Raw genomic sequence first — 26,267 nt, forward strand, 5'->3', positions numbered from 1 at the left:
TTCGTTTGGGCTATGGTTTGCTTTCTTTAATGTTGTACAACACTTGACAGCTCTGAAATGTAATAATATCACTTCAAAATAAACATAGAAGATAGAAAAGACACTCAGACACCTTAATCGGTGAATCTGTGAATGTCTTCAAAACCCAAAGCCAGGGAGCTATTTCTACAACCTTCTGACTAATTTTACTTGCAGTAATGGATCACAAAAAGGACCTTGGGAGAACTGTACAGCTTATGTGCTGCAATGTATAATGTAATAGTACTAATGGGTTATGACTGAGAGGTTATGCTGGTTGTATACTTCCCAAGAGGACTCTGCAGCTTTGGCTGCACTAGTTCACTAAATGCCACCGGATGGAAACTGCAGAACACCTTCAATAAGACAGAGACTGAATTACAGAGGAGTGCATGTCAAGAAATATACAGAAAGAGAAATAGCATGTGGTAGAAACAAACTTAGGAATTATATGTGAAATTCATTCAGCTGGTCAACTTAAAATCCAAACTGTAATTACATTAGGATCTCAAATCATTCAGAGTGACAACCATGTCAGATTTGGGATCTTGTAAAATGTGAACTTTTAAGGAATTTTGTGCTGGATGAAACCTGAGTAACTAGCATATTTATTCATATATTCATTTATATTCATTTGCAAAATGCTAAATAACTTTAGATGGAGAAATAAATATACTAGGGAGGACTTTCAGCGCCAACTTTTCATCAATTACTGTTTGTCTTTCTAAACGATGTACCTTTCGATGAGCTAGACAGCCCAAAAACAATACTAAGAGCCATACTGGTTACACACAGAGATTGCTTTTTTGTAGAATACACTTGAATCTCTTTTCCTATAAGGGTGAGTGGATTAAAAAGCAATCCACGTACATAACTTACATTAATGGCTTGGAGGAAACCATTAAGACTGATTCATCACCATGTATGAGTTCTCTCATAAGTAATAACCCAGACTTTACAAATGCTGGGAGATCCATTGTGTTGTGAAAATATTCACAACCGTTTGTGTTCAGGGGAGACCACTTTTCTTAATATTAATCCAACACAAATTTGCAGTTATCTAGTACATATTGAGAATGTATCATTAACCATTTCCTAATCGGCAACTGTAGGCAACTGTCCACCAAATTATATGCCAATACAAATTAATGATGAGAATCAACTGTCAAATGTAGTCATGTGAGCAGGAGATGTCTTGCGTCATATGAGAAGATATCATCTGTATTTCCTCATGACTAAATATGTGCTGCTTCTGTCCTTCATGGCATTAGATCAAATGTTCTTTCACTCATCCTGTCCCAATAATAGACCAACCCAGCAAGTAACACTGGCATGAACAAAGCTGGTGTGTATTCTTATAACTTATTTTTTTAAGACTCACAAAAGACACAGTGATTTTCTATTAAAATATTTTATCAAAGTTCTATAAAAATTACAAGAAAATGAAAAATTACAGTGCTGATGCAAAGATCCCAGACAATTTGCAAGAAAGGTAAGGCACATTGTTTTCTATGGAACATTACATTCACTTTCCTGAATCCATTCATTCATTTTACATTCTGTTAATAATCCCGTACTTCTTTAATGAGGTTCGTTTTAAGGCAATGAAGAGAAGAGACGAGACAACACAGATGGCACTCATTGACACACAGATCATTTTCATTTTCTTTTCAAAGTGATAAATTCACCTGTAAAACCAACATCCAATAACCCAAACAATTCTACTCAGGCAGTTTCTTGAAAGAGAATAAAATGAAAATTATTTTCACATCAGGAAGTTATTCCTGGCTGGCCTTCAGAAAACATGCATGTGTCTTCTTGTGCAGCTCTATGATGGTTATTATAGCACTTATTCTGCTTTCCAGAGCAACAGGGTTCTATTTTTAACTAGATTATAACCCCAGGAGATACAAGCCACACAGTTCAATCTGCTTTAGTAATTTAGTCATATACAAGACAGCCAGATACATCCCATCTGTCTTTCTACAATACAATACTCAGAAAGAGTGACTATTGGTGTGAGCTTGTAATAGGCTTCGCTCCTGAATTGATATTTTATTGTAATTAGATATTGCAATTTCTCTTACAATCCCACCAAATCTGTAGTTGCTAGTTGTTTATCTTTGCATCTTTGCATTTTCCAGCCATCTATGCAACCACACAATCATTCACCTTTTTAGATGGCTCGGGCTGTGCTGTCAAGTGTGACCGGTGAAGGGCCTATTGGAGACGAAGCTCATCCTTTGCTGACAGCATTGAGAGATTGCAGGCACCCAGGAAATCACAGGCTTTGCTCTTGCTCCAAGAAAGCCATGGTCCATGTCATCCAAAGTCTACCCCTGGTGACCATGGGGCCGTTGATTCAGTTGTGCTCCACTATTAGGGGAATAAGGGTCACGGTCAGCAAGCGACTTCTTATATCTCATATGACAGAGATCAGCTTGCACTTAGGTCAGCACCTCTACTGTTGGAGCCATGAGGAAACTAGGAATTCTTTAATTCCTCAACTCCATAAAAATAAAATAGACCCAAATAGGCAACAGATACATGAGCATTCTGCATCCCACAAGCATCATTGTTGCTAAAGATTCAAGAAAAAGTGAAGCTTGAAAGAAAGAGAAAATTCACTTCTAAGAAGTAAAAAGGACTTTAAAGAAGGGGACATGTTGTTATGGTAATCTGATTCTGCGATACGTTTTAAGTAAGTCTGTCACAGTGAATCAGCAGACCACCGCTAAGCAGGTTAACTGTTGCAAAAACAACAATTGCTTCCTGTGAGCCCTTTATTGAAACAAAACAAATTTCAAAATCAACGAGAGAAGAGAAATCACTTAAAAAGTTAATGGAAACTAGGAATAACAACAAACAAACATTCTGCCCGAAATTTCAAAATGTCTTTTCGCATTTATGTATTGTGGGACTATGTCTCCACATTTGTCTCTTATTCTGACACTGTTCGGGTCACTTTTTTATTATTAACAGGCCTCAAGGTAGGATTTAATGTTCTTTTCTGCCATGTAGTCAGTGCAGGCATTAGGAGTAATATGGGAAAAATAAGGAAAGAAAACCATCGGTCAGCCATAACATGCTCTGCACATCTTAACATTGTCAGATACAGTTAACTCAACTAACAGTCTACAGGATTCAGCTTGCAGTGCTAGAGGATTCACTGCTTTTATAAAAACATTATCAAAGGAGGCTAAAGAACCAGTGTTATCATTTGCATTTGCTGAATGTACATCCTGTAAATTTATCCAGCTCTGTCATTTTGAGTTTAGATGTAGACAGACATAAATGTGTGACATATCTTGCTTTGTAGACTGTCCTGTTGATAAGAACATAAGAAAGTTTGCAAGGCAGAAAAGGCCATTGGGGGTTTAGTACATTGATCTGAGGATCTCCTCCATCCTTTTCTGGAGAGCAGTGAAAGCACTGGTTTTCACAATGTTCGAGTAGCTAATTCCGGGCTCCCACAATCCCCTGTGTAAAGAAGTGGTTTCCCGTTCTCAGTTTTGAATGTCCTCCCCCTCAGTTTCCATTTGTGTCATCTGGATCACCTTCCATTGCCTCTGCTGTCCAAGATTAAAATGTATTCATTCTTTTAAAAAGTCAGAGAAGGACATTATTTTCATCCCGAGAATAAATCAAAATGTGATGGTTCTTTAATCTCTGTTTTCCTCACACCGTTGTGGGTATTCTTAAATGCAAGGTCACTACAGGCGCTGTCCCAAGAATGCGTTCTGAAAAAAACGCTAGCAAGGCCTCATTTTAGGAAGCATTATTCCTGTTGGTCTTTCTCAATTTAAGTAAGGAAAATTAATATTTCCCATGGAAACAACATCTTCTTTTATGTATGCATATCTGATTTTTATATGAGAACCAATATCATATACAGATTTGGTGCTCTGTAGCATACTCCTATCACTATCCTCTTTGGATGTTTTTAATTTCATACATCTGACTAATCGTATATTCTGAGGCCCTGATTTGATCTAGGTGTGATCTGTCATTTTTTCGTCTCTTATGTCTCCTGACTGTGTGTGACTCCTTCACAGATTTGATGTGGATTGTGCCCCCCTCCTTCCCATCTATTTCGAATGCTTTCACTTCAAAATGTAAAACATTCAAATGATCCACAATGCTGTGTTCCCATGACCTACGTACTTGAACCTCCAGTAAGAGGAGCTTATCCCAGCTTTGAAATTGTCTATGACCGAGTCATCACGATAAATCAGAATATAAAAAGATAATTATACTTTTGCAAAGTGTTATGAATATGTACAGGCACTTTCCTCTCAGGCATGTGTTCTGCAATTGGCTAAGAGAGGTAGAAAAAACAGCCTGATAAATTTCTGCAGTTTGTCCCTATGATTCCATATGAGATGATCTTAGAAAAAGCCAAGAAGAACAATCATGCTGCTGGTGCCATTGACAGGTGCTGCACATTTTTTACTTCCACTGATAAATTATTTCCTTCCATATTTTTGTTTTTAAGCAACCTGCCTTGAACTAAGGCCTCTGCCAATGTTATTATGGTGACAAAAGCTAGCTCTTTTAACACATCAGACTGCTAAATGAGATATATTGACAACTCCCTACATTTTGTGAGACTTCAAAGATTGTGGGAGGATATTTTATATACACGCTCTTTGGGTTTGCTCCCATACTTAATTCTTTCAACAGTTTAAGTCAACCGAAAATCTCTATATTCCCAGCATTGGGCAACCGGTCACAGAGCCAATGGATCAAAAGGAAAGAGTTGTGATGACAGCAGGATTCTGTCCATAAAGTGTTCATAACTCGGCAACATCCAAACTGTTGTCTATGGAGCCCCTTTCTCTCTTAATGGATTTCCCCATTGTAGATGATTCTGAATCTTCGGCCAGGGCCCTGCGATAGACCGCCGAGAGGCTCTGGTTAAACCTTTTATTGCGGTCAAGGCCCATGCAAAAATAAAGAATGGGGTTGATGCAGCTGTTGAGGTAGGCCAGTCCCTTGAAGAGAGGCAGGCCTATCTTCACCGCCATGGACTTCTTGTTGACCATCTTGGCCAACAGGAAGAAGTGGTACGGAGCCCAGCAGAGGAAAAAGGCACAGACCAGCGCCATGATGAGCTTCAGTGATTTGCCTTTCCGGGACAGCCTTGTCTGCCACAGCTTGCAGCCAGCCAAGGTGTAGGAAATGGAGATGACCAAGAAGGGAAGGAGAAATCCGCAGAGGAAACGCACAATGTAGAGCGCCAGCTTGGTCTCGCTCCCACTGCTGCCCGGAACGTCGAAGGAGCACTTGGTGAGGTTACCATTCTCGGGGTCGGGGGATGTCTGACGGAAAATGAAGTATGGCAGGCTGAAGCCGATGGCTAGCGCCCAGACAGCTAGGCTCGTCAGCGTGGCCATCGGCAGGGTGCGTCGCTGCCGCATCCGGACCGGCTTCAACACGGAAATGCAGCGGTCCAGGCTGATGACGGCCAGGAGGAAGACGCTGCAGAACATGTTGGCGTACTTGAAGAAGCCGTTGAACTTGCACAGGAAGGAGCCAAAGGGCCAGTAGCTGAAGAAGAGGTTCTTGATGAGGGAGGTGGTGCGGGTGAAACAGAAAATAAGGTCGGCTACCGCAAGGTTGCAGAGCCACACGTTGGTGACAGCTCTCCTCATGCGGAAACCAGTTACCCAGATGACCATAGTGTTGCCACAGATCCCCAGGATAACAGTGAGACTGTAGAGGAATATTAACACTTTTTCCATAACGGCATCAATATCCACCTCATTTTTTTCCTTAGATAGCCCCACTTTGGTGGAAATGGAGGTGTTTAGGTCCATTCTGGGAAAAAAAATGACATCATTACCCACTGCTTCTTGAAGTTTACCTCTGCTTCTGGACCCAGTTCTGAGTGATCCATTTAATACATGTTATAGATTATACTCTGACTGATTTTGCTCAATAAATTGTTTGGACTACCTAAAACTTAAAGCTCTGAAACGTTGCTTTTCGAAACTCTTCTTTTACACCTGCTGTAATTTTACATTGGAGAAGATATTTCATACGTGGAAAACTGGCATAAGCCAGTGTTACAAACTGTTTCCCTCTTAAAGGAAATGTGTAACACACACAAGCAATTTGGTCACAACAAACAGAAAATATGAATAATCAGCTGCTGACCTCATCTTTTGCAATCACCTCACTCTCCATTTTATTGTTGTAGAGCATAATCTCAGCCGTATCACAGATGAGGTCAAAGTTCTGCTACATCCATATGTTAATATCAGGCTGTCAATTCTAAACGCAGAAACCACAGCAGTAGCATCTGATTTCGTTTGCAAGTAATATGTATTATGTGTGATGAGTGTTAAACAACATACAGGGGATAATACATTAAAATACTAAAACACATACCTCTGTGACACACATTGAATAACCGATCCAGTGTGAGATTTAAAGCAGACTATTTATAAGATAGCTACTATTAGCAAAGAAGGAGCAGAACAGGAAAAGGAAGGTTCAAGTAGGTAACTGCTTCAGCATGCGACCGGAAGTGGAGAGGAGGAGGGAGCAGGAGAGAAGCAGAGTGGTCACACAGGAGGTGTGAAGTTGAGAGAGGTGAAGAGAGGTGCGAGGTCAAAAATGCAAATGAATAGAGAGGATTAGAAGGAAACGAGCCAGTTGTTGAGAGAAAGGGGAGGGTTTGATCCTAGTGCCAGGATAATTTTGGTTTTGGATGTTTATCTGCAACAGGAGTTCTGAAACCCCTCTTTGAGAACACAGACGGAGAAATCAGTATGATCATGGCTGGTAGAGGTGAAATGGGAAACTATGGGCTTGGAGAAATCCTTGATCCTCACAGCTCTGACATGTTCCCTGAAATTGTCTCCCAGTCTCCTTCCTGTTTCCTCAGTGTAGATAGCTTGACATTTTTAGCAAGAGATGCAGTAAATGAGGTTGCTGTAGGTACAAGATGTCATCTGAGTGATCTGGAATTGTCCAGAGGGGCCCTGAATGAGCCTGGTATTGGATATATATTTTACGGTGATGGACAGAGCCAGTGTAGGAAGTGAAGAAGCATTCAATTTAACTGAGGATAGCAGATCATTCACCAAAAGCTTTTAAGGTTGTTCAGAATAGAGTCTCCATTTTGTCTGAAACCACTTCCCTTTCACAGCAATTTTTATGTTTATTACTTTTTATAGCAAATGGCTCATTTCATTTGTACAATTTCAGAACCTCAGACATGATTGAGGTAATATGTCTATCATTTCCTAACTATATTTAGTCTCTCTTTTAGAAGACCGGATATTACATTTAGAATGTCAGTTCTCACATCTCCTGTCCTGCAAATAAGTTCCCTCCTTTGTTCGAGTACAAGTACAAGCTAAATGTATCATCTTTTTCTTTATTTAAAATTGTGGTGCTTTCAACACCCAATCTTCAGAAATGATGAGTAAGACTGCTGATTAACCTATATTCCTATTAAAAGTAAAGCATTGCAATTAATAATAAATCCACCAATAACAAGAAATAATTACATTTTTGAATTTGAGTTCTCTGTCCTGTGCTATAATAAGTGCAGGGGTAAAGTGAGATAGAGCATAGCTCTATTTTTGACACATTTTCTTAATCTCATGTTTTGCTTTCCTTTACGTATGAGGTCATTAAGATCCATTAAGATTGTCATTAAGATTATATCATATAATCTCAATCTTTGAATTGTACTGCATTTCTCATTTCAGCAGGCTGTGGTATATAAATAATATTTTGTGCTTAAGTGTCAATATTAAAACACTAAAATAAGAGAATGGAGAACACGTCTCAGTGGATGCTGACAATACACACAAGAGTGAAATGTCATCCACCAGAAGATGCCGACAATTTGTGGATACAAATTATGGTCACAGGGGTCATTTTGGTGTGTCCTGCTGCCAGTCATAGGGGTATATTCTGTAGTTCCATGTGTATGTATACTAGATTCCATTGGTCCATGGCTGACAGCTTGCATAAGAGTTTTTTGACTCAGTTTATGAAAGCCCCATAAGAAGAGAAAGCAACCTGGAGAAACAAGTGCAAAAGAGATAGCTAAAATCATGCCATACTGATGGAAATAAGGTGTAGCAGGAATTGCCTATAAAGCAGGGTTTGGCAACATATTACATCAAGAACATAAACCAGCCCTTGCAGTGGAGAATACAGATGAGGATGTAAAAGGATGTTTTTGTGCAATTTGTCCTTTATTCTTTGTGTGGGGTGTTTTTTTTTTCGGAACGAAAGCAAAAAGTGGGCTACCTCCTCCTCAGGGAAAAGCAACAAATCGCACAAATGAGACCCCCCTGCCCATCCCACCCCCATTCTTTGAAAGTGAAATGACAAACGTCGCCAAGGGGCCTCCCCCAGCATGCTTCACCCTTGAAAATAGCCTTTTAGATTTCCGCTACGACTTGGCACGGTGTCGGCCCCGGCTGAAAAACCGCCAGGGGAGGCGACACTTGGCTGGAGCCCCTCTGACTCACACTGCCACCATGTTGACCGCACTCAAGTTTCAAAATGTCACATGTGAAAAATCAGGAAGTGCTGGGCTGTCCTGTGAGGACTAGTGTGCTGGAAATAGTCACATAGACCCAGAAAGCTGTCTAGTCTGAAGATTCAGGCTCAGATGGTTAACGTCCTTTAACGCATAAAGTCTGTTATAAAAACAATACACCCTATGTAAAGATTAAGAAGTTGGGCTATGTACTGACAGAAAAGGACTCAATTTCCCTTTGGTATTCTGTGTGGGACTGTGCTTTTTCATCTATTAAAAAAGTAATTATGAAGTTAGTTTTCATTATTAATTAGAATACTTTCATCCAAAGGATATTTGTACTCTTTCATGTTATGTTTTTACAAGAGCAATCAGAGAGAATTAGGATGCTTAAACAGTACAGTATCCAGCCCTGGATCTGACCACACAACTGTCAGTTTGAGTCAAGAATGCTGACTGATCTTCCACACTGCTTTTGACAGTGTCCACCCGCCCATCCATTTTCCAACTGCTTTGTTCATTTTAGGGTTGTGGGGGAGCCAAAGTCTAACCTGGCAAGCAACAGGACCGGAGCAGGATTCGTTACTGACTTTTTGTTACACACTGCTATAAATGTAAATAGTTGCATTCACTTACATTGCAATTTTGAGAATTCAGAGTTTTAGTTGCCGTCTGTTTTGTTCAGTTGATCACCACCTTTGATCAGTTCTGAAAACACGAATGCGGAGCGTTGCATTGCAAAGTTTAGCTTAGCTCCCAAAGGAGATGGATTCATTCTGTCATTCGGCACTTGGAGGAATCCAATGCAAACTGAAGAGCTCTGGAAAACCGTATTTCTGTTTTAAGTCTGAGATGCCACTGCATTTAATCAAAAACAGTTGTTCTACACTAGGGTGAAAACAGAGTAAAATGCAGTAAAGCAGAGTTTCCTCATCGCACAATTATAGCAAAGCATTACGGGGAAGAGAGCAAGTAAAGCAGTATAGAAATCACAAGAAAAGAAGACAACATAAATGCCAGGTAAAAGTATGGTACAATTGCAGAAATACCATGTGAATATACCATGGTACTAATTGCAAACGGGTTCACATTGTAGTGAAATAACAGTATTCATCCCAACATGGTCAGTACATTTTTCCTGACCAGGGATGTGGCAACAAAGACAATTTTCTGCATATTCACTCATGTCTTTTGACCATGCAACTTCCTCTTCGACAAATATCTATTCGCCTCTACATTCATGGACTGGGGGGGGGGGGGGGGCTCTTGAAGTACATTAGGTGTGATTTAAGAGGCTGCAGTCCTAACCAGGACAATAACTTTCATCTGCCCAGGAGATATGAATATATTCATAATTAATTATAGATTAATTCATAACTAATGACAATGGCTATAAGTTCCTTTACTCCTGTCTTTCTCTCAAAGACCATTTAGATTGAATAGCTGTATGCGATACTGAATGCTAAATCTTTAATAAGCATTGCCGCGATATTATCTCATACAAATCTATGCAAGTAGTATTTCCTGTGGGGGTTAGTAAACTTCCCATCATGTTATACTAATATAATATTAACATATACTATATATATTATCATTTATATATTTATATTCATTATAGAAATGATAAGTTAATATTACTATAAATTGTATATAAAACATTGTTTATTGAAAATCCACACAGGTGTAATACAATAAAGGAAGCTTAGAAAGCCCTTTAATGCAAAGTAAACTGCACATCAACAAAGCTATTTAAGAGAGCCTCGTTGCTTAACAACAATCTCCTTATGTACCTACAGTGCTGGGCACCAAGTAAGTTTCCATTATGCTCTGTGTACCAAAAGAGAACACTATCTCAAATACTGTATTTCCTTGTACAGTACATTTGTAAAATAATCGATAAAAATAAACCTGCAGGCCGCACAAGATAACACAGGCTGGCTTTTGCAACCTGTGTTGAAATGGAGAGAAGAAAATGTAAAAAGGACTCGTTTTCAAATCATTTTTAAAGATATTTTCCTCCTCCATAGATAACTCAATGTGAGTATGAGGTGCACAGCTGCAGATATTGCAATGTTTTAAAATACTTCATTCTGGACAACATATCGCTGGAAAGACTGAGTGTTCTGTAAACGTAGAAGAGAGATCTCTTCTAATTCTGTGTAGCTCAACAGTACTGTAAATATTGATGAAATTTGCAACATTAATGACAGACAGAAATTGTATCTATTAATACTTAGTTGTATTTTGTATGGTATTATCTTCTTGCACTCTGCCTTGAAATTTGTCAATTGTAACAAGAGAAACCGTTTGTGCAATTTTGTCTACACATATTGTCTATATCCATATGCAGTGTACCACAATGTTATCTGTGTTGTGTAATTTAATAATGCAATATAAAATATAAAAATAATATAATATATAAAAATATAAAATAATGTAATATACAATATAAAAATGCAAGAACAGTTTTCCAATTGTATAAAGAAGACTAAAGAAACTGAAGTGTTTAGCACTTCTGAGGATACCAAATATGGACATTGCACATGGACACATTTTAACCACAAAATATTAATCCCCAGAAGATTAAATGAATCAAATTATATTGCTTGGTTGTTTGATTAAGACAAGAATAAAACTTATAGTACTATATTATGATTCAGTCAAGCAACCTGGACTTCTAATGAACCACTATTTATAAACCATGATCACTTACAGCCTCTGTTAAGAATCACTTCCAGAATTACTTCCTAAACTATTCAGTTCAGGGTTCAGGGCCTGAGTACCAGCTTTAGGAAGTATATTAATAATGTTAGCATTATGATTATGTGTAGTATTAGTAGTAGTAGCAATAGTAGTAGCAAGAGTATTGGTGCTTTTGTTTATACAGTAATAATAACCTCTCCACTTTTCACCAGATCTATGTATACGGTATGTATTTATTTATACCTGCTGAGATTATGAAGAAATGTATTTTTACTCCTGATCTCAGGAAACACAAATTAATAATTCAAAGCATCAAAAGAATGTTTGAATACATTACATGTTGGTGTATGAAAAAAACATACACATGCCAATAATGGTAACTTATACAGTAAAGTGTAAAAACAGCACTGATTATTTGCTAATTATTTGTTGTAATGGAAAGAGTAATAGAAATTATTATAGAAAACAGTTTAGGATCTATCGGCGTAAGCCTATATTATTGTTTATTAAAAATCAGGTAAATGCTTCCTGAATGTAAAAGGGAGTACCTACATTCAAACAACACAGTACGTAAATAAATCACGGTAGAACTGACAGATAAAATCAAACATTGATTACATGTCAAATTATTGGAATATTTTATTGAGTTCTTAAAAGGCTGTCTATAATCATTCTAATCACTCAAGGCTTTAATAGTGCTAGGTCGAGTCTTGCTAATGAGCAAACTAATTGTTTTCTAGTTCTCCTTTCTTGTCAAGTGTTTTTTTTTACCTAGCTCTGAAAGTTTATCCGAGTAGCTGAGTGAGCTTGTAGAAATGTAAGAAACAAGAGGCTCTTCATTTTCCTCACCTGTGTCTTGCAAAGGTTTCAGAGCTAGATGAAGAGGTGCAGAGCAGTCCGGACTGGCATCGCCTCAGTGCACAGTAAATGAGTGCACTAATACAAGAGTTAACAGGGGAACAAGTGTCTTCAATGCTTTGTAATTCTCCGTGGGTTGAGCTCCTCCCAGCAGACTGAAGATTGAAAACGCCTCTGTCTTGTATTGAGAAAAAATGACCTCCCTCCCCCTTTTCCCTTCATACCAATAGCTAATACTCCTCCTTGTCTCTTGATTGGTGAGCATTGTACAGTCTTTCAGCTGTACAGTGCTCATCTTGAAACTACAGCCAACAGCCTGGCTGATTGAGGTCTTCTGTTGTCTAGTATTGCTTAAGTGGTGTCAAGGGAGTGTCAGCAAATAAATACTGTAAGAACCTCAAAGAAAATGCTCTGAGGCCTCTTAGTTCTATTTTAGTCTTTTCTGGCTCGGGTCATCATACCATTGTTCAGGAATGCTAGATTAATGTTTCTCCAATGAAACTGCCATGGATTAAGATGAACATGTCATGCTCAGGTGATGAACAAGCCAAGATTGGCGGGTCATTTAACAGATTTGCAGTAACTAATTTACATTTACAAAAGATACTCTTTTAAGCCTCATAATGTCAGTAAGTTGTAATAATAAGTTGAGGAAGAGAAGGACATTTTCTCTATTTTAGAGTACAACATGATCTTTCAGTTAAGAAGAAGTATCTTTCATAAATAACTGCTGTTAAAAGACATCATATTTTACATACACTACCCATTTAAAATCTAGATGTTTACATTTCCTTTAAAGTGTTTGGCTGTAACACTGTGCAGTCTAGTGAAGGTATGAAATGAGTATAATTGTGACGCAATTTCCCCAAGAACACTGAAGGAGACACACACAAAGCGGATCACCCACAGTTCCCCGAATTACGGCAGTTACAGGAAGTTTTATACTTGGTTTTATAGTCCAAGTACCACCATGGTCACCCTATGTCATTACTATGAATGGTGTTTGAGTGACCCTTACCAAAATGCTTCTGACTATTCATGATGTTACCCCACCTTTCAGTTATTTCCTAGATGTCAAGTACAACAGCAAGTATTCGTTTAGAATTCCCTCAAGCCATGACAACAGTAATAACCCCAGGCCATAGTCCAATTTCTACAGGTGTACTTTCTCTTAATCCATGATTAAGTGATCCATGATTTTTTGTAGGATGTACAAGCACTTGAAAGGCTCAGATTAGAGATTTTATGCGATTGATAAAATAAAGGAAAATGAAGGTTCACAATCATATATCCAGCTTTGTTCAGTGAAGTGAGTGAGAGCTCTGCTAAACAAAATCAGCTGACACTGAGGTCTCAAGGCCCCGTATTAAGATACTCCACCCTACTGTTGGTGAAGATGACCCACATTCTGCCATCGCACTGCCAAGACATCCATTCAGATCTACAATCCACACTTAGAAATCATGATCCAGAAATCAAAGATTACTCAACTAACTCCTCAGATGCCTGGAATACATCAATGACAATACAGATGTTTCATATTCTCTTCAATTTTCTTGCAGTATAACTGCTAAATCAATCTGTGTATACACAGTTTACATACTATATGGTACTAATATTACTTAGAAGAAGGTACTCCTACAACAGCAGTAAACCAACAATGAAAAACAGATTTTGACATGTAGTGCCAGTTTTATTCCAAGCATAGCACCCATATAACTGTATGCTGATATCATCTGTTAGCTTTTTATCTTGCCCTACACAAGGATTACTCCAGACAACATTTCTTTATTCTTAAAGCACTCCCAATTCAGACACTTCAGATAAATATTAGATGAAACAGGAAAACATTGCGGTAAAAATGGATTGTACTTACTTCCCAAAACATTGCATCAGTTTAGAAAATGAACAGAGAAGTATCGGAATGAAAACTGCATCAAGAATCTGATGTGTGGTCTGGATAAATCTGAAATTGACACATACTGTAGTAGACAAGTGTGAGACCTGCTGACTGTCAGTGTTCCAAACCACAGCGAGTTCTTATTTTTTTATATCGAACCATTATTATTTAACAAGTCTCACATGATTACATTATATGATCATATCTTAGGTGCAGTGTGAATGCAGCTACATTTGTATGAATAAACACATTGGAAATGAGGGAGAAATTAAGATAGCTGCCTGCTGGAGATTGGAGTCAAAGGTAATCTGGATCATACTTTTGTATCGGACTGAACAGTCATTGAAAATGAACTGATGGTATTAAACTTCATTGTTATTTGTGTGAGCCCTCCCCGCTATTATTCCATACAACAAATATCAGTGCCTAGACTGCCAATCAGAACTATTGTAAACATTGTTATCATTAAACTGCAATAGCACCATCTAATGGCACAGTGGAGACCTTCCCTCCTCATGCTTCCCAAACTGATCAGTTTCTTCTCAGTTACAGTTAATTAATATATTTGGGTTGGTGAATGACAAGAGCAAGTTACTCCAAAATGTACTTTGTTTCAAGTATGTCATTGAAAACCACAACCTGATTGAAGAATTGGGTCCTGCAAGAGTCTACATACTGGTATCGCATCACCAATGGCCTGTGTAAGAAAGTGTCATCAGGCTTGACTGGAGCTCAGCTCTGAAACTCTTATTTTCATGATCTGTTTCACAGAGGATCTGAAGCCTATGTTGATGAAAGCAGTAATTGTCTGGGCTCCCACAATTTCTAGTAAATCAGGAATTCTCACCGTTTTCATTTTGTTTCATTTGGAAATACTGGGGGTGCAACAGAGACAGCTCTCTTCACCCATCCCGACTTCACACTTCCTGATTGACCACCGTCTGTCCCCTGCTTCCCTCCCCTCTCTCAGCTTCTGTTCTCCTGCTACATTACCTTTGCTTGCTGCCCTGTCTTTCTCACACCTGAAGGAGGTTCCACAGCCAAAACATTGTGTTTTCTTTCTTCTCTTTTCAGCATGTAATTAACTTATTACTTGTTCATTATCTCTTTCCTACTTTCCAAAACAAAACTGGTTTTAGGACAATCAAATGGCTGCTGATATTAAAGCGCTGAGCGCTGGATAAACACCACTGTGGTATCTAAACTCTCTACAATTCAGGAATCCACCAACACTCTCCCTTCCTAAAAGCACAGGTTCCCCTTCCCCTGACTGCTATTATACTGACTGCTGGCACTCCTGAGGCGTGTCCAATTAAGCACAGGGCCAATGAGCTGAACCCTTTCCTATCTGTTGAATTCCACACAGGAGCCCAATCAGTCAATCCAGGCAGGTGTGTCCAATTTACTCCAGTGAAGGAAGAGGTTTAAACTAAGCCTCAGCTTCCTCCAAAACAAGAATCATATGACTCAGGGAAACATCTGACATGCATTCATACATTAATATGAAACAGACCTCTCATTGGTAATCACAAACAGAAGGACCGTTTTTCCACTCCTGCGTTGGGTCTTCTGCATTAGCTTGACCCACAGCACAGCATACAGGCAATTTGATTCGCTCCCCCAATATAGTACACATATTTCACATTTTTTTGACACAATATGCGTCAAATAGGCTTTCAATTGAAGTCACAGCAGTCCATAAGGGTGTGCCTATGGGTTTGAAATAAACCCATAAAGAGGTACCTTATTACTTATTGGTAAAAAATCATTTGTGGATTTTTAGTATTCAGCAATATAATTGTGTGCTGAAACAAGATTGGTTGAGGGAAACATTGTGACCTTGGTTCCGACTTGGAAACAAAACAAAAGCCTGAACTTTTAACTCGATGCCCAAGACATTTTACTTTTGATTCAATAAACAGCGCCTTTAACCCAGACCATGGCCCACCCAGTCTGCTCCATCCCAAACATTTGCTGCAACTAGTTCCTTGATTTAATTGATAATCAGCAATATCAACATAGGAATTAAGGAGCCAGCTGCATCAAACTTCAGAACTGGAGTCGATTATGAGGGTCACAAGTTGTTTATTTCTCGTCTGTATACATCTTCAGCTCCTCTTTTAGCATAACTCTATCACTGTTCATTCTGTACACATCCCAAAGCCCTCTGATGCCACTGCACACCTCTTTTACACTTCATCTTAAATACGCAACCCTCCACACTGTCACCTCAATGCCCAGTTCCAGCATTTTCTAGCATTCCTGATTACTTCTTGCTGGCAATCGTTTAAACAATAACCTATACAAATCAGGGTTTTAATCATCAATATAAAAAAGTCCTGACTGGTAAAATTGTGGATGAAATAATCTAAGAATAAAAGCGATTAGATGTTTGTCCTCCTACCTTCCATGTCCCGAGACCCAAAATGGGACTTTTTGCTCCCGTGTTCAGCACCACCTCAGCTGCCATCGCAAAATCTAAACTAGGTGTGAGCGCCCAGTTCAGTAATATGAGCAGAACTTTACAAGCACGGTTTACATACTCCTGTAACGCTTACGGCCGACAGGTACTGTGTAAGAGCCGGCGTACCAGAGCAGGTGACGTCACCGCCCTTCCCTGTGATAGCAGGACTACAGCTACTGGGCTGTGGAGAGATCTCTCTTTAGCTCACGGGGCTAGGTCGCTGCAGAGAGACGCGGAGGACCCGGACGGTGTGGGGCCGACCTGATGCGGCAAGGGCGCCCGCCTGAGCCCCCGTTGCGTTACACTCCGGTCGCCCGAGAAATAAAAGAACTTACTTTGCAGGTGGAAAATCCTGATTGGTTCTTCTAACTAATCAGGAAAAGAAAGTCTACGCCTTCATCCATTATAATGCATCCCAGAAACAAATACCAAAGCTCAGCCCGCCTTAAACGATTGTGGAAAAGCTAAAATAACCCCACTTCACAATTGTGATACTTAAATGGAGAATTAAGAAAAAGGTTACTATGTATTAGGTGAAGTTATAACTCATTGCGCCGAATGCAGGTGGAGCAGCTTCACGGAGATCTCTGGGTGCACATTGTAAACTGATCTAACTGATTTAAACTGACATTTTCTGGTGAAATGTCGGACGGCATCCAAAGCTGTATTTTAACCCCGTGGAAATTCGGAATGGCGCGAGATTACGAGACATTTAGGCGCAAACACGCAAGTGAAATGAAAAAGAATTAAGTGCAGCGAACATGCTGTTTCAGACATTAATAGCAATTCATTATTCATCCACTAGAGGGGGGTGTTGCAGTCTGGTTCATGTCCCTGGATAAGTAGGCTACCTGCCGTCTGTTCTCGTCGGCGAAGGCTGCCGCAGAAACGAGACTTCACATTATACCACGATTACAAACTTAAAAATGGACCGGTGGCTTACTGCTAAAGTTAACAACAGCGGTGAACGTGAAACTGTTAAAGCAAATTAATGAAAGGCGCTGACATGCATGCATGTATGCATAATGTCAATTGTATTGCGTGAGTGGGTGTGACGAGGGTGTTCGCTTTGTTTTCTCAATGGGTTTTGGGTTGGGGGGCGTGCATGTCAAAAAAGTTTGAAAACCCCTGCTCTAGAGGATAGTAAAGCACAGTACAAACTTTGTCCTTTTGTATACATTAATAAGTTTTAATACTCAATAAAGTTTAAACTGACTTTCCGTGAATTGTCTTCTATTGAACTCTGATAAAACTACAGGAATAAAATTATATAACAATAATGCGATCTTCTCCATTAATAGCCATGCCAATATTGTTATTGTAAGTAAAAGTACATTGAAACATTCCACACCTTAAGAATATCTAGGCATCTAGTTGGATAGTGATTTAATTTTTAAAACACATTAATACAAAAACCTGGAAACTATAAGCTTAAGGCAAGTCTAAAAGTTCGTTTCTTTATCACTACAGATCTTTTTGTGTGCTTTCCTCTAGGCCTGCACTAGTTTGTGTGTCTCCTTTCCCCATCTTGGACTTTTCTGAGGCCTCTAAAGTGCTCCTTCATTAATTTGTCTGTTATCAGAGTTATCCCCAATGACCCCACACAATCACAAACACAATCACAGTCATCATGGAGATTGCATTATTTGGCTGATTAGGCCTTTCCGCATACAACACAAAATGATTTGCTGTTTAAAAGCACCTTCCTGTCATACCAATTTATTGCTGTTAATTAACAGCAATGTTAATTAACAATGTTAATTAATCCTAATTAATTAACAGCAATGATAATTGTTAATGTGGTAGTCAAATTAACTTCCCAAATGCAACTATCAGTTTTGTTCACAATTTAAATTTAAATTTGCAACTCCAAACGGCTAGGATAATCTGCAGAAGGGGAACAAAACCACTCAGTTTTGTATCTGGAATTAATTTCTCTTGGATGATTAAATCTTTTCTTCCTGACCCTTGCATGTGTTGACACTGCCACATCCTGTTATATTGTGACACTCTGTGTACGTTTAGTTCCGCGGTCTTTCTTATTTTTCTTTCACAACATTGTGTTCTGTGCAGAAATGGCGCATTACAAATACTGACTTGCGCAGGATTTGTTCTGTAGCTACGGGCTCACCTGTCCACAATGAGAAGGGAAAAGCTGTTCAGGCTGGGAACATGGCCACTTCTGCATCAAGCTTCGTGAGATATTTGTGTTTAAAAGAAGAAGTAAGACCCGATTTCACTTTGTGAAGTAAAATGCTGTCATCTTCCTGTGCAGACCTTTGCTTCTGTCTGCATTGTTGTTGTTTTTGTTTTGGTAATGATAAAACTACAGTATATGTGAAATCATTATGTTTCCATATTTGGCCCCCTGTCTTTGCTGGCACAATGACAATAGTTATAAAAATGTAATTGTTAACTAAAAAAAAAAGATGCAAGAAAAAAGGCTAATTATTGCATGCATATTTTACATGTACATTGTTTCATCAATAAACAAAATGTTTTTTTTTCTAAAACAAATGAAGTGTCTCGTGTTACCTGATAGTCTAAGGCCAAGTTGTTATGTGCAGAGCAGCTCCTGGGTAAATTCTAAGAGATTACTCTACCAGCACGCTGTATTAGGTGTTGTTTTTTTCATGCAGTTCTCGATACAAGCACTGACAAAGCTGACAAAACTATTTCCCACATTCCTCATCTAGATGGAAGAAACAGCATGGCTCTAGTAACAGTGTTGTTGAATGCTTAGAACTTACTTGTTTGCAGAACATTAAGAAAGAATTGCAAAAGTGGGTATTCTTTTTGCTTCATGTGAAGCTCTTACTGCAGATTCCAAGCTAATAGGTTTATAAACAGTCTTGCTACATATGGTTTTTGTAAGTCTTTGCATTAGCACATAACACCTGGAATTCGTTAGAGATTAAATTATAAATACTAATGTTCACAGGTCCTGCAACTACAGTCACAAGAGTAGTACTGTAGTACGTCAGCTAAATGGCTTATGTCACTTGTGAATATCTAACCACAGTCTTAATAAAAACACAGGAAAGGCTGCAGTCTTTTGCTAGTAACAGTAACTATGTGAAACTGAAATTTCATCCAGTTATTCCTGTCCAAATCAAGGATTTGGGCCTCAGCCATTTGACTGGGAAGCCTGTGCTATCCATAACTTTGTCTAGAGAAGATTTTCCTATTCTCCAACCTCAATGAATTCCCTTTCATTTTCTGACTGTTACAGAGTTACAAAAATAAATTTTAAAAAATGAAGGGATAAAAAACCTTCTTTAAAAATACTTTATTTGACTATAACACATAATAGCAATATATAGACAATCTCCTCTTAAATATATAAGCCAATATAGAAAAAAATAAAGACATTTTATTATTTTAATTACCCCGGTATCCCTCAGTTAACCTCAGTGGTCTGATAACACACTTTGCATAGAAAATAATTAACAATGGATCTATACTTAACAGCAGTGAAACAAAGCTAAAAATAAAAACACTTTGCTATGAAGTATTCAGGCTGAAATCTTGTGAAATTACTGAATGCAGAGTGGATAGCAATAACCAAAAAAACATGTATCTCCTATTATACTGTACCTGCTTTGCTACAAAATCACAAAAGTCTGTCTTCGGGATGCTGTTACAGATGATCCTCTTGCTGTAATAACACAGGATTAACAGAAAAGAAACCGATTTGACACACAGATAAAGTATTGATTTTCCTCTCCTTTCCATGGTAGAAGACATGTAAAGAACATATTTAAGTGAGGATGGCACCATGAATTAATTACATACTGCATATACATAAACCACAGGGAACAATGGAGTATTTTCTTAACTCACACATTCCACTTTTAAGTGGAAATGAAATTTAAATGTTATGTTTAGCCCTGTCAGACCTGCCGACATGCAATTGAGGCTCACTGCAAATGGTGTGCATTACTCACAAATGACCTTCAATGTTAAATGCAAAGAAACATGCATTGCTTAGTTGAACACTGTGCTATCAAGGACCCCTCTTGCTTATTTGGTATTTTAGTACCTGTGTGAACCTAAAACTTTGTCCAACAATTTTTCTTGAAGAGCCCAGAGCTTGTGCCTGTCTCTAATACATGCCTCATTGTACAATTTGAATTCCTCAATTGTTTTCTGTTTACTGCTGTTCCTAAAAATGTAAGAGGCTACATTTTAACATTTCATTGTGATTCTTAAGTAATTTAAAATCTCCAACCTTTCAGCCCCTTTAACCTGTATGTGACATTCCTTTCAGACTTTTAAGTTATTCTGATAGCACTTCCACAAACTCTTTATATTGTGGCAACTTCATTTGTGTATAGTATTTCAAAACGTCTCTAAATAGAGCATTGTATAAACCTAAACATGTTTTAGATCCTGGAATTTTCCACAGGAGGCTGCTATTAGGCACTGCCTTCCATCTACGTATTTGAAATTCATATAGGAGCATTTTGCTACAGATATTGTGCTTGTCCGCATGAAACCTTGCCTGCCTCATGTCTTCCCATCAGCTGGGTCATGTGCATTCAAGACCTTAAGTATATAATTAAGAGTGCAGTAAGCTGAGTGCAAGTAAGCCATGAACTGAAATACGACAGTGAAAAGAAGGAATTAAAAGTACTGTATGTAGTTCTGGCATGCCTGTGTGTGTCATGTCCCTTAAATGCAAAGAAACATGCCCATCTCCCTGAAGCAAGCAAAACTGTGGGCACTGAAGAAAGACATATTGCCCCTCTGTACTAGAGGGTGAAATATAGTATAGCTTCCATGCAGGAAGGGTACTCAGTCTGTTTAGTTTGCAGAGGAGTTTGCTCTTCTGTGATAGAGCCACTCTTCGCTGAGGCATCATCACGCAGGGAGCATCCTAGCCCTGCCTGTCTCTGCAGGGCGTGGCAGGTCCTCACTCTGTGTACTCCGGAGGGTGGGATGGCTTGGCTTCTGCAGACTCCACTTGGTTTTCCAGAGTTTTGTAGGGGGTGTTACCGCTGTCCTGCACCTTGGGCTGAGCGTTGGTCATGTGCTGCACAACCACGATGGGCTGGAAGACAATGAGGGAAGAACATAAGAACCCCAGGGTTTGAGGAAACTGTCGATGTTGGGTCAGCGTGAGGTCAGGGTTACTGTGTAAATTCTGAATGTTTTCATGAGTTTCAATGTCGGTGGTTGTGATAACCCATGAGAACTTTATTGATCCAATAAACAATAAGATGTAGAAAGAGAAATAAGAAAACTTTAAAAGGACAACTGGCTCTTTATCTAATGACTCATGATTCTAATGACTCTCATTCTGTTTACAGAGCCAGTAGCTCTCTCCTGCTGTGAGTGAGAGGTACGGTACTCTATACAGTGACTCTCTGTCGCAAAGTTGCCCACTATCCTCTATAATGAATCGCTCATTCACAGAACTAACCACTCTCTTCTACATTTATGCAGATTCTCACAGTGCTGGCCAAACTTCCCTTAACTAAGAGTCTCTCTCACAAAGAGCTGGCCACTCTACAACCTGTAGTTCCCATCCCTACTCCGGGGGAACCTCTGTGTCTTCTGGCTTTTGCTCCGACCAAGTCCTTAACCCCAGGCTAAACATTTACTCTTTGAGGCATATCTTTTAAATGTCCTTTCAGCCCTTAAAAGCGAACAGGATTTTAAATTGGTATTAACCCCGTGCAAATAAGTGAGATTCAGTGTCACCTCCCAATCAACTGTAATTGTAGAAAGTGATCGATTGAACTTAAGTAGAAGCAAGAAAATACTAAATTGCTGTGGTAGTGTTTGATATATTGTCATTCTGATCTGTATTTTGTTATCATACACTGGTCCTGTTAAGAGCTTTTCAGTCAGAGATAATTAAACAAAGGTACCCCCAAGAAGCTGCCTGATAAGACCCTGGCACCAATAGCTTAAGGATAACCTAATCAGTAATAATGGCCTCTCATGCTGTGTTCATATGTAATATTTAATACCTTCTCCAACATGAACCAGTCTTTCTTACCGCAGAGTTGTCGTAGCAAACAGCGTTGCAGGTGAAGGCCGAGGTGCTGATAGTGATAGCGAACTCTAGGATTGTGAAGACCAGCAGGATACCCTTGATAGCACTGTGCAGAACAGACTGGAAAGACATAACACAAGGAATGTGTTGAGCTTCTGAGTTCCAACATAGTCATAATAAAGGACAGAGATCCAGCAATACTGGACGATTCAGATTGAATACCAAAACCACACATGTACTCACACGGCTGTAAGAATGGTAGAACAGAACCAAGTCTAAGGAGTAGATGATTATCCCAAAGCCTGCTGTGATCGTGCTGGTTATATTCATAGAGAGGGAAGCCCTCAACTGCAAGAGAACAGAAGCAAATGCCTGTTTATTTCCTGAGATATCTCAAATGTGAGATTTCAACTTATATTCACCACAATCTTACTTCAAATTAATGGGCAAAGTAGACCTTTTGCTTCTCTCACACCGAGAGCCCAATAGCACTATCATTTGTGCATTACAGGGAGAGCAGAGGCACCTCTCATTGACAGAGCTGGAAGCCCAGTGGAGAATCATCAGTGTCCTTATTAACCCCAGTGTCCATGCCAGTATAGGCGAGAGAAAAACCTAAAGCTAAATTCAGATTTGTTTTCAACCAAGCTTTAACACACTGTGATTTTGATCATCTTACAACACTTGACATCTATCCTGCTTTCTTCTAAAAGAACAATGTGCTTTTTTTCCAATAAAAGCAGAAAACATGGCAAATAGCTTCATAGCTCTAATCTAGATTTATTATCCAACATCCATTTTTACCGTCGTGGAAATACCACAATGTCTAAAAAGCACTGAAACACAATCAGCAGTATAAGAGACTTTCCCATGTTTTTGAGGCAGTAGGGTCTGTAGGAATTGTGCTGAAATGCCTAAACACTGTCTGTGCAAGAAATAAAGCTAGAGCACATTCAGGAGCTGTCTCTACTGGTCTAGTCTATGGGCTAAATCGAGACAGAAGATTTGGACCTGCCTTGCCTAACAGACCCTAGACTCTCAGTGTGTGGGATTCACAGCACCAGGGGAGACTAAAGACTTTGTGTCCAGTAGATTCCAGACCCTTTGTGGGAGAAACCAGTCCAGGTGGTTGGAAGGAGCTGTGTCTGATCGTGTCAATGCTGACTTACCAGAGGGAAACTCAGCTTCTTTTCAGCTGCAACAGACAGAGCCCCAGAGGCGATGAACTGCCATAAGAAAGAAAAGGGTTTTATAAACAGATGGAATATCCTTCCAATATTAACGTAGAGTACAGGAGAGGCTGCCTGCACAATTTAGTCCAAGCAAGTACTGAATCTTGTGATTACTACAGATTGTGAATGCTAGAGTTAACAAACAGCAATAACTAGTTCTCCTCAATCGCCTTGATAGTAGTTCTCCAACTTTGTCAAATAGCGCTATTTCTCAACAGAATAATGAAGGAGGTGGCTGAAACATACTTTCATACATACTTAACATACATACTTTGGATCAGCCACAGATAGAGTAGCCTCGCGTTATCCACAGTGTGTGGCTCCTGCACTTTCATGCTGATTGTGCAAGAACGGGGACAGCAATGCCGCTAACAGTGCCTAAGATGTTACTCTGACACACAGTAGTAATTAATGTGTTTATCTTTTTTATAATATTTTTATGTGCAACTCCTACCATTAGCCCTCCCCAGAAAGGGATTCCAGTTAGCAGTGCGAAGAAGCCATTCTCCTGCGTCATCACCACTCCAGAGAATATGGACAGCAGTCCTACTGTGATCTGAACAGCCTGGCCATGAAAAGAGACAGGACAGGGACATAAAACTCAGATCAGAATGTTGTATACTTAAGAGACCCCCTTACACTAGTTTACTACAGTGTTATTACACTGTGACACTGAGTTGTGTAGTAAGCCCAAGAAGTGTACTGCAAAGAAACTGTCTTTATTCGACCAACTTAAAGTACACCAGGTTTAGGTCAGTTTGGTCCTGCAAGTGTTAGTATAGATGATGACCTCTGACTCCTAGAGTTCTGGTTTAATAGTATTAGTAAAGCCCCAGAGCTTTGAGCTGCCTTACATACAGTGAGCTCTGAAATCCAGGGCTCTGGGCTATTACTACAGATGCTGATCTCTAACCCCGCTAGGCTGGGGGTGGCGAGAGTTATTACAGATGGTGAGCTCTTTTCGCAAGACTCGCTGTGATTGTGAATGCAGAAGACGGATTCTCACCCCCAGGGCCTTAGGCTCGCCGTTGAGGAATTTCTGTAGAGGTGCAGACAGACTTGAGCTGTTTGGCACACCAGCAGGCAGAGAGCCCTGGCTCTGTGGATAGACCTGGGTGACTATTACCGTCCCATTGTCTGTAGTCACAGAGCTGGCCATATTTAACTGTGTGCAGCTTCCTAAGAAGAGAGGCAGGAGAAAAGAAGAGAAGTTGCATTGATATTTACTGTTACACAGCGCCTTGAAAAAGTATTACGACCTTTCTCATAGTGTCGCATTTTGTGAAATTACAAAATGATGCATGCCTGTTTTTAAACAAAGGAGTGAGGAGTGAAATAAAATTTACTAGGCCAGCACGGTACAAGCGAATTGTAGTAACCGTGCTCACAAGCAACTTTCCAACATCCCTGGTACAAATCCCTAGTAAACTAAAGAAAAACACCATGCATTAAAAAAATAGCTGTGTGTTTTGAACTATTATTTATTTATGTACTGCACTATTACACACGATATATTGAGACCGTGCATTCATTTTTAGGTGTAAAACGCACGGCTACAATTTTTAAAAGAAGATACAGTTTAAAAAAAAAAGAGGTTAGTTTTTTTCCTGATGTAAACATGAGTTACTTATGAGCAACATACAAGTCGAATATAAATTCACGCATTCTTTAGAATAAACTTACCCCAAACTCAAGTTATAAAGGTCTTGCGCAGTATCTCCACTGTACTCTAGAGTGTGCGGGTTTGAACTCCAGGTTCATGAATTCTGTTTTATATAGAGATCGGCCGGGAGGAGGGGAATTCCAGTTACAGGATCCTTGCTCAACTCGGGCTTCTGCTTAAGAAACGCAGGAGGTACTGCGTTGCTCGATAACGTCCCTTTGGCACTATACCAGCGAAGACGTACAAATATCTCGTACATTTGAGCCTGCCTTGACATACTGAAATGAACTTTCTCTTGGTTCTAGTGATGTTATCTGCAGGAAGAGTACGAGTAAAAGAAGTCGTGGTAGCTTTTTCCGGGTCCAACTGGATCCGTTTCGGACTATTACAGGAAGCTAGGCGCCTTTGGCGCTGTTGAGCTACAGTTTTTTATTTTTTTTATTTATGCTTAACAAAAGAAGAAAAATTACAAACCAAACAAGAGTACTTATAACAATTCAAGACAACAATATCGTCAGGGGTACATATTACTACATAAATTCAAGTTATGAAAAAAGATTAAACAAATTAAAAATAATGTCCACATTGCTTTCATATTTTTCCACATCGAAATAGTCTGCAAATACCCCCTTACTTCCATTTTAAAATGCTCAAACAAAGGGTACTTCCCAGACCGCTTCATTTTATGCATATAATAACGTGCCGTTATAATAATTACATTTATCACAAACGAAATTTTAATATTGTTTTCGATGGGGCTGAAACGTAACATAACATCTTTTTCATCGAAAGCTGTTGAGCTACGGTTTGGTGCGGTGTAGTCGTTTTCCTCCCTGGTTTAACAAACGTACTGTAGCAGTTACAAGCCCATCACCGGGTTTGAGTGCAGAGTCACTACTACCAAAGATCATTGTGT

General features: G+C 39.3%; 2 protein-coding genes across 2 annotated transcripts; both read right to left on the reverse strand.

The window, feature by feature from the left end:
• Positions 1-1,413: 1,413 nt before the first annotated feature.
• On the reverse strand, positions 1,414-12,224 carry LOC148815115 (C3a anaphylatoxin chemotactic receptor-like). The gene is made up of 2 exons (XM_088905421.1): positions 12,080-12,224; positions 1,414-5,838 (listed from the first exon to the last, which is right to left on the reverse strand). Exon 2 carries the CDS (start codon positions 5,835-5,837, stop codon positions 4,812-4,814), a length of 1,026 nt encoding a protein of 341 aa, XP_088761547.1. The 5' UTR covers position 5,838; positions 12,080-12,224; the 3' UTR covers positions 1,414-4,811.
• A 7,502-nt stretch (positions 12,225-19,726) lies between these two features.
• On the reverse strand, positions 19,727-25,692 carry LOC148815116 (membrane-spanning 4-domains subfamily A member 8-like). The gene is made up of 7 exons (XM_088905832.1): positions 25,372-25,692; positions 24,695-24,867; positions 24,143-24,253; positions 23,626-23,682; positions 22,700-22,804; positions 22,460-22,576; positions 19,727-21,505 (listed from the first exon to the last, which is right to left on the reverse strand). Exons 2-7 carry the CDS (start codon positions 24,845-24,847, stop codon positions 21,368-21,370), a joined length of 681 nt encoding a protein of 226 aa, XP_088761958.1. The 5' UTR covers positions 24,848-24,867; positions 25,372-25,692; the 3' UTR covers positions 19,727-21,367.
• Between the last annotated feature and the right edge of the window lie 575 nt (positions 25,693-26,267).

This window comes from Atractosteus spatula, chromosome 25, assembly GCF_055471065.1.
Source record: "Atractosteus spatula isolate fAtrSpa1 chromosome 25, fAtrSpa1.hap1, whole genome shotgun sequence".
NCBI lineage: Eukaryota > Metazoa > Chordata > Actinopteri > Semionotiformes > Lepisosteidae > Atractosteus > Atractosteus spatula.

What these genes read in the sequence shown, in the direction of transcription:
- LOC148815115 (XM_088905421.1), bottom strand. Translation starts at nt 5,837, where the DNA reads ATGGACCTAAACACCTCCATTTCCACCAAAGTGGGGCTATCTAAGGAA.
- LOC148815116 (XM_088905832.1), bottom strand. Translation starts at nt 24,847, where the DNA reads ATGGCCAGCTCTGTGACTACAGACAATGGGACGGTAATAGTCACCCAG. An exon ending in CTTTCTGGGGAGGGCTAATG is followed by an intron (nt 23,683 to 24,142) that starts GTAGGAGTTGCA and finishes TTCTTATGGCAG; the next exon opens with TTCATCGCCTCTGGGGCTCT. An exon ending in TTTGCTACGACAACTCTGCG is followed by an intron (nt 21,506 to 22,459) that starts GTAAGAAAGACT and finishes ATTGTCTTCCAG; the next exon opens with CCCATCGTGGTTGTGCAGCA.